General features: G+C 43.5%; 1 protein-coding gene across 1 annotated transcript in view; it reads right to left on the bottom strand.

Annotated features, from left to right (window-relative positions):
- Nucleotides 1–17,440, bottom strand: part of atp6v1h (ATPase H+ transporting V1 subunit H) — a 45,948-nt gene that overhangs the window by 9,223 nt on the left and 19,285 nt on the right. Inside the window, exons 10-12 of the mRNA XM_083653385.1 lie at nt 12,936–13,114; nt 11,409–11,534; nt 9,245–9,346 (exon numbers count right to left, since the gene is read on the bottom strand). Of these exons, the coding sequence (XP_083509511.1) occupies nt 9,245–9,346; nt 11,409–11,534; nt 12,936–13,114 (407 nt within the window). The remainder of the gene's footprint in view (nt 1–9,244; nt 9,347–11,408; nt 11,535–12,935; nt 13,115–17,440) is intronic.

The following is a 17,440-nucleotide window of genomic DNA, read 5'->3' as shown; positions in this document are numbered from 1 at the left end:
TCTTTGGCTCAGACATTTAGAAAAGGAATTTGCATATGACATTGCCAGACCAAGAGCAGGCAAACTCAACTCTGTGGAGTGGGCGGATTCAAAGGTCTGGATATCAGGCTAGGTCTGACAGTAAAGAAGAAGGAAAAAACTGACAAGTACAACATCCACTTACCATGTTTTATTTAGTGTGTGACATTACAGCAACTCTGTTCTGGTACTGCTACATATCAACTCTGTTCTGGTACTGCTACATATCAACTCTGCTCTGGTACTGCTACATATCAACTCTGTTCTGGTACTGCTACATATCAACTCTGTTCTGGTACTGCTACATATCAACTCTGCTCTGGTACTGCTACATATCAACTCTGTTCTGGTACTGCTACATATAAACTCTGCTCTGGTACTGCTACATATCAACTCTGTTCTGGTACTGCTACATATCAACTCTGCTCTGGTACTGCTACATATCAACTCTGTTCTGGTACTGCTACATATCAACTCTGCTCTGGTACTGCTACATATCAACTCTGTTCTGGTACTGCTACATATCAACTCTGCTCTGGTACTGCTACATATCAACTCTGCTCTGGTACTGCTACATATCAACTCTGTTCTGGTACTGCTACATATCAACTCTGCTCTGGTACTGCTACATATCAACTCTGCTCTGGTACTGCTACATATCAACTCTGTTCTGGTACTGCTACATATCAACTCTGCTCTGGTACTGCTACATATCAACTCTGTTCTGGTACTGCTACATATCAACTCTGCTCTGGTACTGCTACATATCAACTCTGTTCTGGTACTGCTACATATCAACTCTGTTCTGGTACTGCTACATATCAACTCTGCTCTGGTACTGCTACATATCAACTCTGTTCTGGTACTGCTACATATCAACTCTGCTCTGGTACTGCTACATATCAACTCTGCTCTGGTACTGCTACATATCAACTCTGTTCTGGTACTGCTACATATCAACTCTGCTCTGGTACTGCTACATATCAACTCTGCTCTGGTACTGCTACATATCAACTCTGTTCTGGTACTGATATCTGCTCTGGTACTGCTACATATCAACTCTGCTCTGGTACTGCTACATATCAACTCTGTTCTGGTACTGCTACATATCAACTCTGCTCTGGTACTGCTACATATCAACTCTGCTCTGGTACTGCTACATATCAACTCTGCTCTGGTACTGCTACATATCAACTCTGCTCTGGTACTGCTACATATCAACTCTGCTCTGGTACTGCTACATATCAACTCTGCTCTGGTACTGCTACATATCAACTCTGCTCTGGTACTGCTACATATCAACTCTGTTCTGGTACTGCTACATATCAACTCTGCTCTGGTACTGCTACATATCAACTCTGCTCTGGTACTGCTACATATCAACTCTGCTCCGGTACTGCTACATATCAACTCTGCTCTGGTACTGCTACATATCAACTCTGTTCTGGTACTGCTACATATCAACTCTGCTCTGGTACTGCTACATATCAACTCTGTTCTGGTACTGCTACATATCAACTCTGCTCTGGTACTGCTACATATCAACTCTGCTCTGGTACTGCTACATATCAACTCTGTTCTGGTACTGCTACATATCAACTCTGCTCTGGTACTGCTACATATCAACTCTGTTCTGGTACTGCTACATATCAACTCTGCTCTGGTACTGCTACATATCAACTCTGTTCTGGTACTGCTACATATCAACTCTGCTCTGGTACTGCTACATATCAACTCTGCTCTGGTACTGCTACATATCAACTCTGCTCTGGTACTGCTACATATCAACTCTGCTCTGGTACTGCTACATATCAACTCTGCTCTGGTACTGCTACATATCAACTCTGCTCTGGTACTGCTACTACATATCAACTCTGCTCTGGTACTGCTACATATCAACTCTGTTCTGGTACTGCTCATCGACCTATATAAGATGGACGCAATTCCATGGTCCCATAAGTGAAGCCGCTGCATGTTAGATCGCCGCCCTGACGGCTGAATCCAGTATTAGGTCACAAGGCCCGCCTCCCCATGTTAGTGGATGGGAAAATCACAACCGAAATAATCACAGTATACGTCAGATAATTTTTTTCCAAAGGTGGTTTGTATCATTTTAGATAGTCATTATCATGCTAATGCCTGTGCAAGTGGTAATTCTTCTGATCAGTTTGTTTTTAAGTAGTTATTTGACATATAAAAAGGGATAAAAATGGATGATTGACAGCTGTGGCAGCCAGTCTCAAGCCGTCATTGGCTGGACAGGGTCTGCACATAATAGATCTATTCGTCACAGACAAGAGAGACACACGGCTTTATGTTATCTAACGCTGCCTGGAGGTCGGTGGCTCATGTTGGCTGTGCTGGCTACAGACATCAATGGACCCCAATAAAAAGAACATTGTTTTGAGGAATGAAAACAAATGTTTTGTGCGCGAGGAATTAACGTTGGTTGGGGACTGAAGTAAGTTCAGAAAATATGTGTTTTATGAGTTACTCCAGCTACGTTATAAGTAGGCTACACAATGGTTTTAACATGCAAGCTAGCATTAGCTGCTTGCATGTCGGCTGTTTTTCATATTACCGATAACGATAGCTGGAATAACACAATAATAGACACATATTTTCAGAACTGACCAGGTTGTCCAACTGACAGGAAATGTGTTTTATAACGTTAACTCCCGTCCCGGGTATAAGATGAGATGAGGGCGGCCTAGTACACAACCACCATTAGCTCATCGCTAACGGGTTAGCATGACACACAATGGTTTTAACATGCAAGCTAGCATTAGCTGCTTGCTAATCGGCTGGTTTTCATATTACTATAACTTAACAACCGATAACGATAGCTGAAATAACACAATAATAGACACATATTTTCAGAACTGACCAGGTTGTCCAACTGACAGGAAATGTGTTTTATAACGTTAACTCCCGTCCCGGGTATAAGATGAGATGAGGGCGGCCTAGTTAGTAGTACACAACCACCATTAGCTCATCGCTAACGGGTTAGCATGACATACAAACAGACGTTTTATTTCTTGTAGGCTATTAAAGCAACAAACGTTTTTATATGCATATCTGGGGGAAATGCTTTGACTGTGGGGATGTTCGTTGTTCACAAGCTCCTCTCTTAGTAACGATATACCAGGCAATAGACCAGGCAGCCTGGCTCAGGTCTAGGCTAACGCGGGTACAACAACGTAGCCTCACGGTTACATGTGTTAAACCAACATTTGCACCAAAAGAAATGTAATAATAAAGTTAATCAAAATGCCACGGAAACATTAGGCTAATCAACACAGAGCTGTTCATCCGAGAATTTCCCCCAGTGAGAGGCTGAGCCAAGCAGCCCTGGCTCCTCTTGCGGGCTGAGAGCAGCCCGGAGGTCTAACTTGTCTGGCTGATACAACCATTGACAGTACAACTCAATCTCCGACAACGGAGAACGTTACAGGCTGCAGTACCCACAACACCAGCAAACAACGTTGCGTAAAGCGTCAAGGTTAGATTTGTAACACCAACATTTGCTCCAAAAGGAATTAAATCATAAAGTTAATCAAAATGCCACGAAAACATTAGGCCAGACACAGCAATCCCCCCAGTGAGGCTGGCCTGCCTCCACTTCCGGCCCACGCTGAGAGCGCTGAGAGCACAGCAGCAGCCCGGAGGTCTGAATCTCCGACAACCAAAATCAGATTTTCGTACAGGCGTCATTTTGATAAACTGATCTCATAGTGGGAATCTTCCTGGTTACTTTTGGCGAGACAAAAAATATTACAACTTAAAGTGTAATATTTACAGAGCTAGACTGTATATAAATACACAACGCACTGTGCGCATTCTAGAAACAGCAGCTCTACATAAGAAAGTTCAGAGGGGCGTGGAGCTCTCGCAGGTTCTCAATCAAAGGCGCTACTGCGCATGCTCTGGTTCACTGATCTGGCCGGATTTTGGCTTCAATACACATACAGGGCGGAGATACGGACGCTCTCTCCATTCATATTATAACTCAATGGTACTGCTACATATCAACTCTGCTCTGGTACTGCTACATATCAACTCTGCTCTGGTACTGCTACATATCAACTCTGCTCTGGTACTGCTACATATCAACTCTGCTCTGGTACTGCTACATATCAACTCTGCTCTGGTATTGCTACATATCAACTCTGTTCTGGTACTGCTACATATCAACTCTGCTCTGGTACTGCTACATATCAACTCTGCTCTGGTACTGCTACATATCAACTCTGCTCTGGTACTGCTACATATCAACTCTGCTCTGGTACTGCTACATATCAACTCTGCTCTGGTACTGCTACATATCAACTCTGTTCTGGTACTGCTACATAATCAACTTGTAAATTGTTTGTGGCGGGGATCACTACCAACATTATAGGCAGGGGGTGAAGAGTATCGCAAACCATTGATTCTGAATGAATGGGGTTGTTATGAGACAAAGAGCAGAAGATGGTGAGACAAAAGGCAACGATAATGCAATCAGACGGGGTGCGCCTAGGATGATGAGTGTTGGGCGATACAGAGAGTATAGAGGGATATGTCTAGGATGACGAGTGTTGGGCGATACAGAGAGTATAGAGGGATATGTCTAGGATGACGAGTGTTGGGCGATACAGAGAGTATACAGGGATATATGTCTAGGATGACGAGTGTTGGGCAATACAGACTGTATACAGGGATATATGTCTAGGATGACGAGTGTTGGGCAATACAGACTGTATACAGGGATATACAGTATGTCTAGGATGACAAGTGTTGGGCAATACAGAGTATATACAGGGATATGGGGCTCTATCGTTGCAGCGGCGCAGTTTCTAGGCCGAGCGCCAGCCGCAGCGCAAAGCAGTGGGCGTGGAAAGGCGCACTTGATATCGTCGTGCTGGCGCTAGATGCAGCCCAAAGCATTACAACCACGCCTTTTAGGCGTAAAATTATGCACCGTCATGCTCATTGGATAAGTGCAATAAACGAATCGCACGCTTGCCTTTTTAGCTCCAATTCCAGTGATCCCGCAAAACCAGACGAAAGCCAAACGCTCTGCCCCCCCCCCCCTCCCTTCATCCAGTCTGTCTGTCTGCATTATAGGCTATTATTCCATATTATTATGCTTCTCAAACCAATCTAACTGCAGTTTCAATACTGCAAGCATGTAAATACGCTACACTATAGCAAGATCAAAGTGAAAATAATGTTCTAAAGGCATCAGCTACAAAAATATAGCCTATCCCTATATGATGAGATTAATTTTATATTGGTGAAAGTTTGTTCAGAATGATATTGTTTTCTCTCCCCTGCTGCAGGTAGAATGATGCACATAAATATACCCTACATTATGTAAAGTCATTGCATAAATGTGTTTTTATTGTAAAACTAAATGTGAAGTTGGGCAAAGTTATTGGAGCGGACATCACAGTATAGCACATGACAGTAGAAGCGCGTTCTGAAGCGCGTTCCTCTGACACTTATCTAAATGACGTTAAATCGACAAAGGATATATATAGGCCCAGGAGGACATATATGTTTCACTTAAGGCTGGCTCACACTACAGGATTTTCGGGCCGATTTATGCCCGATTCACCCCTCCCGAGAATCGGAGGAGAAATCTGGCCTGGCAGCTTGCCAAGCTTGGTCGGGCCCGACTTTCGGCACCGATTATCTTGTAGTGTGAGCTGTTTGCAGATCCAATCTTAACCCTCCCGATCTGCTCAAAGCCTCATCGGGGCCGTCCCGATCATATCAAACATGTTTGATATTTAGGACTGAAAATCTGCGCGAATACATCATCCTGCTGCTGCGTCAGACTCCTGTCATTATCATTAATTGACGCGGCTCATTTGATGCACTGCAGGCATCAGATAGGCTACCAAATACAAACAGCACAGAACCATGAGTATTTGGGGGAAAATGTCACTAATTTATATCACAATGAATGACCAATGAATAAAAAGTTGTGATATCGTAGTTTTGAGCCCCTGCCAGTCAGAGGCTGTAATCTCCTACCTGTTTTATCAGGCAGTGTGGGGAAAAAAGGCATTGTTGCTGCGGGAAGCAATCCAGTCTATCCAAACTTTTGCCGATCTCATGACATGCAGCAGGGGAATATATTTTGGTAGCACATGTGTTTGTGTTCTCACTTGTACAGACAATAGAGTCGCGTTGTTTACACGCATGCTAACTACCGTGAGATTCATTTGTTTGGCGAGACGGGCATGAAAATGAGGAAAAGAGAAGAGAGGTGAGGTGGGGGCGGAGCGCTTTGGTCACTGCTGGAACCCCAAATAACGAAACAGGTTCGGAGTATGGCCGGGCATCAATGTGATTATCCTGCCGATAATCTTAATAATATCCTGTAGTGCGTGGTGCGCCACATTACAAATCTTGTAGTGTGTGCATGTTTGAGATTCTAGGGAAGATAATCTGGGAAGATTCTCCTGTAGTGCGTGTCACAGCCAGATTTCAAAATCAGCTAGGATTGTCAGAATCCTGTAGTCTGAGCCCAGCTTTAGGGTGGTGTTTTAATTTCGATTATTTATTTGGTCCAATATTGAAATGTTCTACAATTGCAGGCTGTGTTACCATTACACATTATTTTAGATCGACCTTTTATATCTATTTCGCCTCATTTAGTTGCTATTTAGTAGCGAAATTGAGTACCCAATTGCATGCTGGGGCATTCACAGGCAGTCAGAGAGAGACAGTCGTATTGTGCCTGTCAGACTGCCTGCAGCCTCAAAGCGGTACACGGAGTTGTTTTACCCAGGCTGGACGCGTTGTCACACAGGCTTGTGACAGTAACTCAACGCGGAAGGATTTATTTCACAATAAACTGGTAAACGCACACCAATGCCTGCTCCTGTCAGTAGGAGAGAGGGAGAGAGTGACACAGGTAAGGGTGACAGAGGAGAGAGGGGAGGAATAGGCCTGCTTTTCAAAGGCGCAAGGCGCTAAATTAACGCCAGCTCGGAAGATAGGTATTTAGCGCCGACACGCCCACTTTGGCCCATTCTGGGACTGCGCCACGCCCATATCGGCCTAAAGCGCATTTGGCAGCGTAAAGCCATATTGATATCGTCCCAAAACAGGCGCAAGGCACGTTTTTTTTGCGTTTAAGGCCCGTTTTAGCGCCGAAGGCCTGTGGGAGAATAGGGCCCAGTGTCTCCAGGCAAGAAGGAGCAGGCTCAGAGGAGTAAAGGCTGGGGAGAGAAGAGGCTTCCCGCACTCGACCATCGACAGGAAGAGGAAAACAATCGCTCTTATTTCCCTGGGGCCGCTAGAAGCGGAGCGGAGAAAGGTTCTGGTCTGCAGGCCCATTATTAGTGTGGTCAGAGCAAGGCAGCTGTGTGGATGGGTGGCCACACACAGACACTGGACGGGGAAATTGGCTACTTTGAAGTTGAAGCTGTGTATTTTGGCCCTAAATGTGTGCTGCGGTGTAGATCAGTCAGTCCATTTGTGTCATTAAATGAGATGAAAAGGCCCATGAGCATTTTGAGCAGGCTCACTTACTTGTCTGCGTCTCATATGACTCCATGTATCTCTGTGAGTTGTCAGTTTTTGCTAGGAAGCCAACTTAACTGGAACAAGTGGACCACAATATAGGGGAAAACACCTTATGGGTCATTGAATCTGAAATCACACAGGCTGTCACAACTACTGTATGTCTCTGAATGGCTCATCCTCCTTGAACACGTTGTTTAACGGTTACCGACCATATGAATAAATATGGTGTTTCGGCCTCGAATTGCAGGTAATTGACAACAAATAAGGTCCAGAATGACCTATTTTTACTGGGACAATGGATTATTTGGATAATCCGTATGCTTCATATGAAAAAGTAGTTTAATACAACATTATAATAATAGTGGCATATAATTATGTTACTAGTATATAATAATGTTGCATTTCTATCCGTATCTATGCATTACCTTGCCGTGTTTTATGTTGGTTACTCTTTTTTTGTTCTTTTCTGTCATTTCTATTTACTATCGCTTTTATTTTTCTTATTTATTGTTTGCTTGTTTCTTTTCTCTTGTTTTTGTTTATATTGTATGCTTTGTCAAGATTATTATCAATTTTGGTTTAATTTCTTAGGTAGAGACCCAGAATAAGCCCAATTAGGGTTTCCTCTCTCTTCTGTTGTTTTCCTTTGTCTGTTTCTGATTTTAATACGTGCAAATAAATAAAACTGAAAAACGATGACCTTCCTATCCCTAGCTATGGCCCCTTTCCCCTAGACCCACCCGTTTCCCTCACCACAACCCCAACCCACCCCCCACCCACCCTTTGAATTCCGACTCTCTATGACCTTGCTATCCCTAGCTATGGCCCTTTTACCTAGCCCAGCCCCCTTCCTTGATGGAACGGACGGACGTGAGGTCACAGTGACCTTGAACTTTGACCACCATAATTGAGCCAATTTTGAAGAAGAAGAAGAAATTCCCTCAAGGTGTTCCTGAGATATCGTGGTAACGAGCATGGGAGAGACATATGGACGGACAACCGGAAAACATAATACCTCCCGCCATGGCTATCGCCAGTGGAGGCATAAAAAAAGTTCCAGTGACCTATATTAGGGAGTCGACTCCCATTCAGACCAAACTTTACAAACTATTCTTTCTCCCAATTCTTTTTGTGAATTGCATAATCCAGTGGCTTTCTTTCCAGATAGCATTGTATCCCATGGACTCAAAACTATAGGCCGCTCACCAACACAGCAGGAATGTGCAAAGTGCAGTGACTGAAGAATATAATTCTGAATATGTCCAAATAGGTGAGCAATTTCATTAACATGCTCATGTTTGCACTATGCAGTGCTTCATTAGAACACATATAAGCCCCTGGTGTGCAAAGTGCAATTACATCAAAATATGCATCAAAATCGAGTTATGATAGACATATCTTTAATACCTCCTGTATCCATAGTTGCATCTCGGAAATTACAGTATGTGTTGTAAACATTCTGTATAATTAACTTTAATTCCTTTATTCCTTCAAATACATAAAAGTTTCCCCCCCAAATACGGAGCCCATTTGGACCACTGTATCTTTAAAACTATGTAGAGAATGTGGGAAAACAATACGAGGACAATTTGAGACCCGAGCCTGTAAAACATAAAATCCTGCGTGATTTCAGATTTCAGAATGACACTAATGTCTTCTTTCCTAACGTTTACTTTGAATAGGTTTTCACAGCAAAGCGTCTTACCGTTTTCCACGCGGGTAATGCCGCACGTACTCTCCCACGTCATGGGCCGCCACTGCGATAACCTGAGGGTCGTCAGACACCTCCAAAAGCCTCGTTAAGATCCTGATGCAGGGAGACAGAGAAAGAACAAGAGGCATTTAGCAGGCCCATCTGCATCAACGGGCAAGGTGATTTCCGCAACCTCTTCAAAGAGAAAATTACATACTTCTCAGGCGCTTCGAGAAAGGTGCTTCTGTCAGACGGTTTCATCAAAGAGCAATGCAAATGCTATGTATGGAAGTACAGTGCATGAAGGTGAAGCCACTAGTTCGGAGCTGGTAGCTGCAGTTCCTACAGCACATCTTCACTGGAGGGTACTGTAGCCTCCTCCTTCCATTAAATTCAGTCAGATATCTACTACAACCAAGATATCTATAATTGACCAATACAACAATATTTTCCTAAATTATGCTCAAACCTTTTAAGATGCCATGTTTGATGAGATAAGAATAATATACTGTATTAAAAAAACACCTTATTTTTGAATGCCCCACTGTAAAAAATAATTGTGGGAACAAGGTCCGGTTTAACGTGACTCATTGTTGCAGCTTGCAACAATGAGTCATGCAGGCTTCTTCTGCAGCCTTTGTACTCTGCTGCAGACCCGAATTATAAACCGGAAGCTGGAGTCCGTTATAAAAGTTATAAATATAGTCACGTTATAAACAACTAACCAACGCTGCGGGTCCGTATGGAAACAGTGTTACTCGAAATGGTTAAAAGTTAAATCAATTTGGTCATTCAGTGGCGTTTTACTGCCATGTAAAGTAACTATTACGCTAGCCGTTAGCATTAGCCACAGTAGCCGACTACCCACAATGCATTACGTTATCCCAGCACCCGAACGACACGGCTGTAGAGCAGAATGGCTCTGCTGTAAAATCCTCATAGACGTTTTTTTTGTCAAGTTAAAACTGTGTAAAAATTACACTGGAAGCGGAAGAAGCACCCATCAGGCATCATGGCAGCTAGAAATAAGGTGGATACATTTTTAATTAAGTTATACAGAGGTCCCAAATGCTGATAACAGGTGATCCAAAGACGTCAAAAGAACATTTGACATGAGGCGACCTCAGAGAGAAAGAGCGAGTGAGTCAGAAAGCGATCAGAGAAGGGAGAAGCCAGCACTCCAAATGTCTTTTCATATGATTTAATTATCCTCAAACCTGGGCAGCAGACAACGGACGTTTCAGTCAAAGACCTTCCTCAGCGTTGTCAGAAAGCGAGACAGAGATGACAAAAGCTTGATCAAAAAGTGCTCATTCAAGCTGAGATGAAGTCTGAAGTGATTATGGAGAGAGTGCAGTGATGAAACAATGATTGGGTAGATTATAGTTTTTTACTGAATGTCAGTAAGGCTGACAGAGTGTGACTGGAATACAAAAGACCATTGACATAAATTGAGTTTTATCTCTTGATACCTGGGCTCATAAATTGGAGACGGGAGAGACTAGAGCTACAATCGTGGCCTGCATACCAATAATACCTTGCTGCCTGTAACAGAGAAACTCCACAGAACTCTTCAAAGTACATATTTCATTGCATTTTTATCCGAGAGCAATAATTGCACTGAACGCTGCTACTTCTTAAATGCACTTTTGTTTTTGCTGCTAATCCTTAGTGCTATTCGGGAGACGTGCAATATGTGGCCAGGGCCAGAAATGTTTTAGATGCATGGATGTTTTACCCCTCTAATTCTTTTTACCATGACCCCCTTTTTTATGACCTTTTACCCATTGTCTGTCTGTTACTATAGCACTTTTTTTTTTACCTTTTACACTGTAGAGGATGCATTTCCCAATTTCATTGTTGTGTAAATGACAATGACAATAAAGGATCTTGAATCTTGAATCTGAATCTTGAAGAGCTGCACACTTTAATTATTTATCCCCATTCAGGTTAGCGGAAGGCTAACTGTAAACTAACCGGCTAGGCTGGGTGGAAGTCTCTGGTGCGCATGCTTCAGGCTACAGTAGCACGGAATGTCACCACTCTTCTATTTTAAATCCATACTTACACATGGCTTTGTACAACATTTGTTTTTCACTTTGACAGAGTGCTTTGAACAGAAGTCAGACTAAAAATCCTGTGGGGGTGGGGGGGTTGTATGCTTTCTCTCGCTTACTTGAGGAGCTCGTAGTTCTTCTCGTTCAGGCGGACAGCGTTCTCACGCCAGAACTTCTCCGACTTGTGCACGGGGCTCCACTCCAGACGGCCCGACTTCAGCTCTGAGCTGTACTCATCGAAGGAGCTGGCCAATAAAAACAATGAGAGAGCAGGAAAAAGTCTCATTAACCCATTGATACCTGATGCAGCATTTGCGTGTATATCCCTCATTTGTGTGTGTATCCCTTTAAAAAGGCGAACCGCGTTGACGCGGTTTGCGGTCTTAAAGGGATACACACACAAATGCTGCATCAGGTATCAATGGGTTAAAACAAGTAAAGACGAAGTCAGTCCAAGGATCTATCTATCTATCGATCTGCAAACAAACAAAGCCCTGCATCCTCCCAGCACATGGGTTGTCAAGACTATTGATTTTAGTGGTATAGCCTGTGTCTGTGTGTGTGTGTGTGTGCAAGTAACCTGACATGACGAGTTCCCAGATGCTTCTGTCTGTGTAACAAACCATCTGGGAACTCGTAATTGGAAACTGTTTGGAAAACGGCCGGCACTTTCAAAAAAATACTTGGCAGGTGATTGGATGACCGATCTGCCTATCACTGGCTAACTTCAACGACTTAGGACCGCCTCCTCCTTCCTGGAGTCAAACACATATCTGTCAGCATGGCAAGATGAATGTCCCACGTGATGGTGATCTCGTGGATCCAGCTGTCTCGCAATGTGAGTGGACACGTGCCACACAGAATAAGTACACAGTATATCCAGTGGTCACACAGGCATGTAATCAAGACAGCATTCAAAATAAGGTGCAAGAAAAATATGCCTTAAGGCCTAAACATGGTCGTCCGTCCGCCTCGAATTGGAGCCATCTCGCCGTCTGGCGGCGCCAGCAAGCCCTACATGCTCGGACGCCACTATGCCCTCCCCCATCCCACCCTCCCTCCTCCTGTGGAAGCTCAGTGTGAAAATGGCGGAGATTGTGTGCCAGGCAGTCTGAATGAAATTGAATGTAACGTTCCCAATTCTATGTATTAAATTCTAAAAAACGACCCTCAACATTTGGGAAGGCTAAGCCACACAACTAGTTCATTATAATCTAACGTCATGCTTTGAAAGGCGACTTTACGACGATGAGCCAAGGCAACGGCCAATCACAACTCTCATGCAGCTGACGTCACGCACGTATCGTCGCCGTGAAGTCACATTTTCGAGCAGCCCCCGTCAGCCGACGGCGCCCCCCTCCCCGTAGGACGGCGCTCCACCCGCCGTCATACGGGGAGGGCGGGGCGAGGCTCTGACGGACGACCATGTTTAGGCCTTTAGGCTGGCTTTGTTACATTGTGAAGTACCTGTGGCATTTGCATCACTATAATAATTGTGTTTCTTCCAAAGAAAAACAAAGTCTTCAAGCATGTATAATTATATAGCATTACATACAATACATTAGTCTTTTGAATGTAAGAGAGAGTGTGTCGCTAAACTAAACACTACTATTTGCAAATGGCTTGGGAACTTGCAACAAGTGTACCTGAGGTCCTGCACACTCTCTCCCAGCCTCTCCAGCAGGAACTTGATATCGTCAGTGATGTCCTCATCGTCGTACTTCTGCTGGTCCAGGTTCTCCAGCTGCTTCAGCACCTTGCACTGAATCATAGCCAAGGCATACTCCTGACGGGTCTCCTTCTCTCCTGACTTCTCCAGGAGATTCTGTGATGGGACACAACAGTGTGAAGATAAGTGTTTCTGTTTTGGCGTTTTGAGCCTGGTGTCGGTGAAGTGGTTACAGCAGCAGTAGTGGGCTTAGCTGACGTAGCTAACAGTTAGCTAGCCCAGCTATTAACATACAGGTGTGTTGTTGCAGCGCTCTGTCGGTAATGCTAGATTAGGTCCCGCTGCCTAGATCGACCAACCAGGTGTCCCGGAGAGTATATGTCCTGAATAAACGCAGTGAAGGGGCGTGGCTCCAGACCCTAAGAAAGGATTTATTTGGAATGAAGAATTCATTGGGGGCTGGTTACCAGGCTATGAAAACAGTGATACTTAAGTCCTTGACTGACGTAACAATAATAATGGGTGGATGGGGTTGAAAGAATGCAGATCTACACTGCAACAAGAAGACACTAGGGATGTTCATCAGTTATCGAAAATCGATAATTGATCGTTAAGGAATGGAATCGATCATGTGGATTTTTTATCGATTTTGTTATTATTATTATTATTATTATTATTTTTTTTTGGCGGACTAGGTTTGGGTGGAATTCGTTCCTCCTCGCCCCACTCCATTGCACAGCCGACTAACGTGAGGTGGAGCTTCATATAGTCTAGTTTTCTGGCTGGGCACGGGCCTTTGTGCCAACAAAACTGTTTTAAACATGGGGAATTCACACCGGCATGCGCCGGGGACAGCAGAGTGTTGGAGAGGAGACACATTGAAATAAAGAGTTAATTGAGGAGAACACGTTGTCTTTCGTATTTTCTGCCATAGGCATTCATTTTGTAAAAAAAAATATATATATATATATATATATATTAAAAAAATATTATTATTAACTCATTCTCTGCCAGGGTCATTTCGGTCTGTGTGCTCCCAGTGCCAGGATTTTGAGCATATTTCCTGATCTTCCAGGACCCACAGAATATTCTGTGCTAGGAATAAAATTACACAACATATCTCACAATAAAACAGAGACTCTCTTCTTACCCCTTGTAAAAAACTGAAACTCTCCCATGTTTCCTTGTTTAGTTACAAGCAGTGGAAGTTAGCTTGTTTTCACTAAAAATGCCCTCCTTTGGACAGAAATATGAGAAAAAGAGGTTTTTAGTGAAGGACACCGTTTCAAGCAGAACTCTCTTTTGAGCCTTTTATTTTTTGCCTCAGTGACACATCAGACATATACAGTATTTGTTTTCCCAAATAAATAAATAAAAAATAAAAAATAAGAGAATGTATTTTACAGTTGCCATGTGGATTTTTAGCTTAGCTTGATAAAAGCATAAACAAATGGAACGAACCCTTATGTGGTCACACTCACACACTCTCTCTCTCTCTCACACACACACACACACACACACACACACACACACACACACACACACAGGAATAACGAGTGCTGTAATGTTACCTGCTGTCACGTTACCTCTCATAACTAACGTTAGCACAGAAGATCACACAATAGCTACGTTAGTGCTGTAAACTTTGAAATGTTTATGTGACACATGTTTCGCCTTGGTTGCTGGGGACGGGTGTGTGACGCGGTTTGACGCGTTTGAAGTATCCATGTGATTCCCCCTCTCTTGAGTGTGATAGAGCTCTCCCTTGAGAGGGAGAGCTGGCAAGAGGAAACGTGAAGCGAGTCATGCCGGCGGCATAAGTTATAAACAATGCGTGACAATTATACTCGAATGTTGTGTGTGATCATTTCATCTCAAACGCGATACAAAAAATAGGCTACTTTTTACCATCATCATCGCTCTCTCCAAGTGGCACCCATTTCTCCTCCTCCGATTCATCTGTCAGAACGCTGTGAAGGGGAGCCTTCGTCGCCATGGCGCTCCGTCATGGAGCAATAACAAAAACGCTGGCGTCTTCCTCGCCATCGTCGCCAGCCGAGAACTCTGGATCGGACTCTGTTTCGACCACAGGCTCCACCCATAAATACTAAACTAGCGGGTTCCTTTTATCAGTTTGACTTGAAACAATGTCACAGGCTGGGAAAGTGTCTGATGTAATGTAAACAGCCAAAACATGAAAGTACGTCCGAGTACGTCTTTGGCACAGAACGCCATTGTTAAAAGTACGTCCGGGTACGTCTTTGGCAGAGAATGAGTTAATATGATCGATAATCGATAATTGATCGTTAATTTTCCCCGATTTTCGATTATGGAAATTTTTCAAAATGAACATCCCTAGAAGACACCATCATCAAACTACGGCAAATGCTACTTTTAAAACAGGGATCTCTGGACAAAGATCCATCAACTCAGTCTCAGGGTACAAGGGAGAAAAAGCATTCTGGTGCAGAGAGTTATTGCAAGGAGGATTCAGAAGTAGAGTGGCTTTAGCTGTGGAATTGTGATAAGAGGACAAACCTCTCATTATTGTGTTTGGATGACTGGAGCAATCAGCAAGGGCTTACAGCAGCTTCAGTAGAGCACACAGTTGGATTGTCTCAAGGATTTTATCAAGCACGAGCACGTACACGTGCGCTACCACATCTCTCTCAAATGAATCAAGTCAAGTCATGTGAAATCTTGATATCCCACAATCTTTTGTTAGGGGATTCATTATTTTATTTCAAATCCCCCGACACAAATAGATAGTTAAACCTTATTAAACAAAGGATGTGCTTAGCAACTAGCCTGCTAAGCCATACCGATCACATGAACTCACATTCTGTTTGATTCTGCAGATCGGTTTGGGCTCCAGCCCGCCCCCAGTGATTTCCAGAAATTACAAAGTGCACAGACCAATCAGGGGCCTGCCTCGCAGTTGACAGTAGTAGTTTGTTTTTAAAGCTTTAAATGAGCTGTCACCTCAGTATCTAGCTGAACTCCTGCACCTTCATGCCTCCGCTCGATCACTGAGATCGGCCAATCAGCTGCCGCTGGTTGTCCCAAAGACTAGGCTGAAGCAGAGCAATCTAGTAAGAGAGTGGTGTCAGCGGAGGACCAAAATGTGTGACTCAGTAGCCAATGAATAGCCAAGAAGGGGTCTCGCGCTACTTTTGAATGCTAAAATAAAGCTGATAATGTACAATTTGATTCTTTAAACTTCTGACCCTTTCAAAGTACATCACAAACCGACCATTTTGCTGCAACTCGACAACATTGCTTAATCCAGAACCTGACTTCCGGGAACTCTTGAGAGTTAGTTAGAAGACTCACTTTTTCTCCCTGGCTTTCAACTCAGGTTGAGCTGGACACCCAATAACCTTTATAGTCTCTTGTATTGTGTTGTATATTATGATATGTGTTTCATGTGCTGCACTGCTTTTATTATGTTTGCCTTTTTCTTATTACCTGTACAGCACTTTGGTCAACTTCGGTTGTTTTTATTGTGCTTTATAAATAAAGTTTGAGTTGAGTTGAGTTAGCTAGCTAGCTAACATGCTAGGTCGTCCTCATTCAGAATCGAATTGACATGACGTATCACTATAGCGTTCCATTGAGTCATATGTCATGCTTCCATTTTAGTAGCAGCTTTTCTTTTTTTACTTTAGCACAAAATCAGGTTATTTGTCAAAAAATATGTGGCGAACAGTGTGGCTAATCAACATGGTCGGGGGGCATGACTCAGTAACAAATGAAATAGCTTAAAAAATGACAAAATACACTGGATGGGGACTTTAAACAAGAACACGAGTATGCACCAGCTCAGTTTCTCGGCAGAAAAGATGTTTTCGCCGTTCTGCCGAGTGGATTTGGCGATGCCGATTGGCTGAAGGAGTTGTCTGTCAAGGCAAGACACTCCCACCCATTGAAATTGATGCGGGTGACTCAGAGTCCAGACTGATACGCAGAGTGAAAGAGAATGTGAGTTGACGGCATCAGGATGATTTTTACTAGGCTAGCTCAGCACCACCCCAGTAGGGAATATCATATAAATATGTATTCAAGAGATGCTGGCGTCAGAGCATATTTGATAAATGTGTGAGTTATAATTCTATCTAGGGAGAGAGAGCGAGAAAGACACACAACAAACAAATATGGATGAACAGCAAACATGCATCTATACAAATACCTTCCTTTACCTTCACCTTACACCCTGCTTTCCATACACTCCCTAACGTTCTCTAGCAAGCGCACGCACACACAATCGTTCTGCTATTGTTGTGATGTATTGATGTGATGATCACGACTTTCTCGATGTCTGAATGACATTACAACATGTGTGCCCTTGGGTGTCAACAAAAGGACTCAGTAATTACTTTGCTCGGAGACACGGTATTCTGTAGCCGTCATGACTCACTGTATCAAACACCAAACACACTGGGGGATAAGCTCAATGACTCTGGGGAACATTTGAGGGTCCCA

This window comes from Poromitra crassiceps, assembly GCF_964638095.1.
Source record: "Poromitra crassiceps genome assembly, chromosome: 17".
NCBI lineage: Eukaryota > Metazoa > Chordata > Actinopteri > Beryciformes > Melamphaidae > Poromitra > Poromitra crassiceps.
The sequence above is the reverse complement of the archived record's forward strand: the minus strand, read 5'-3'. Positions and strand labels throughout refer to the sequence as shown.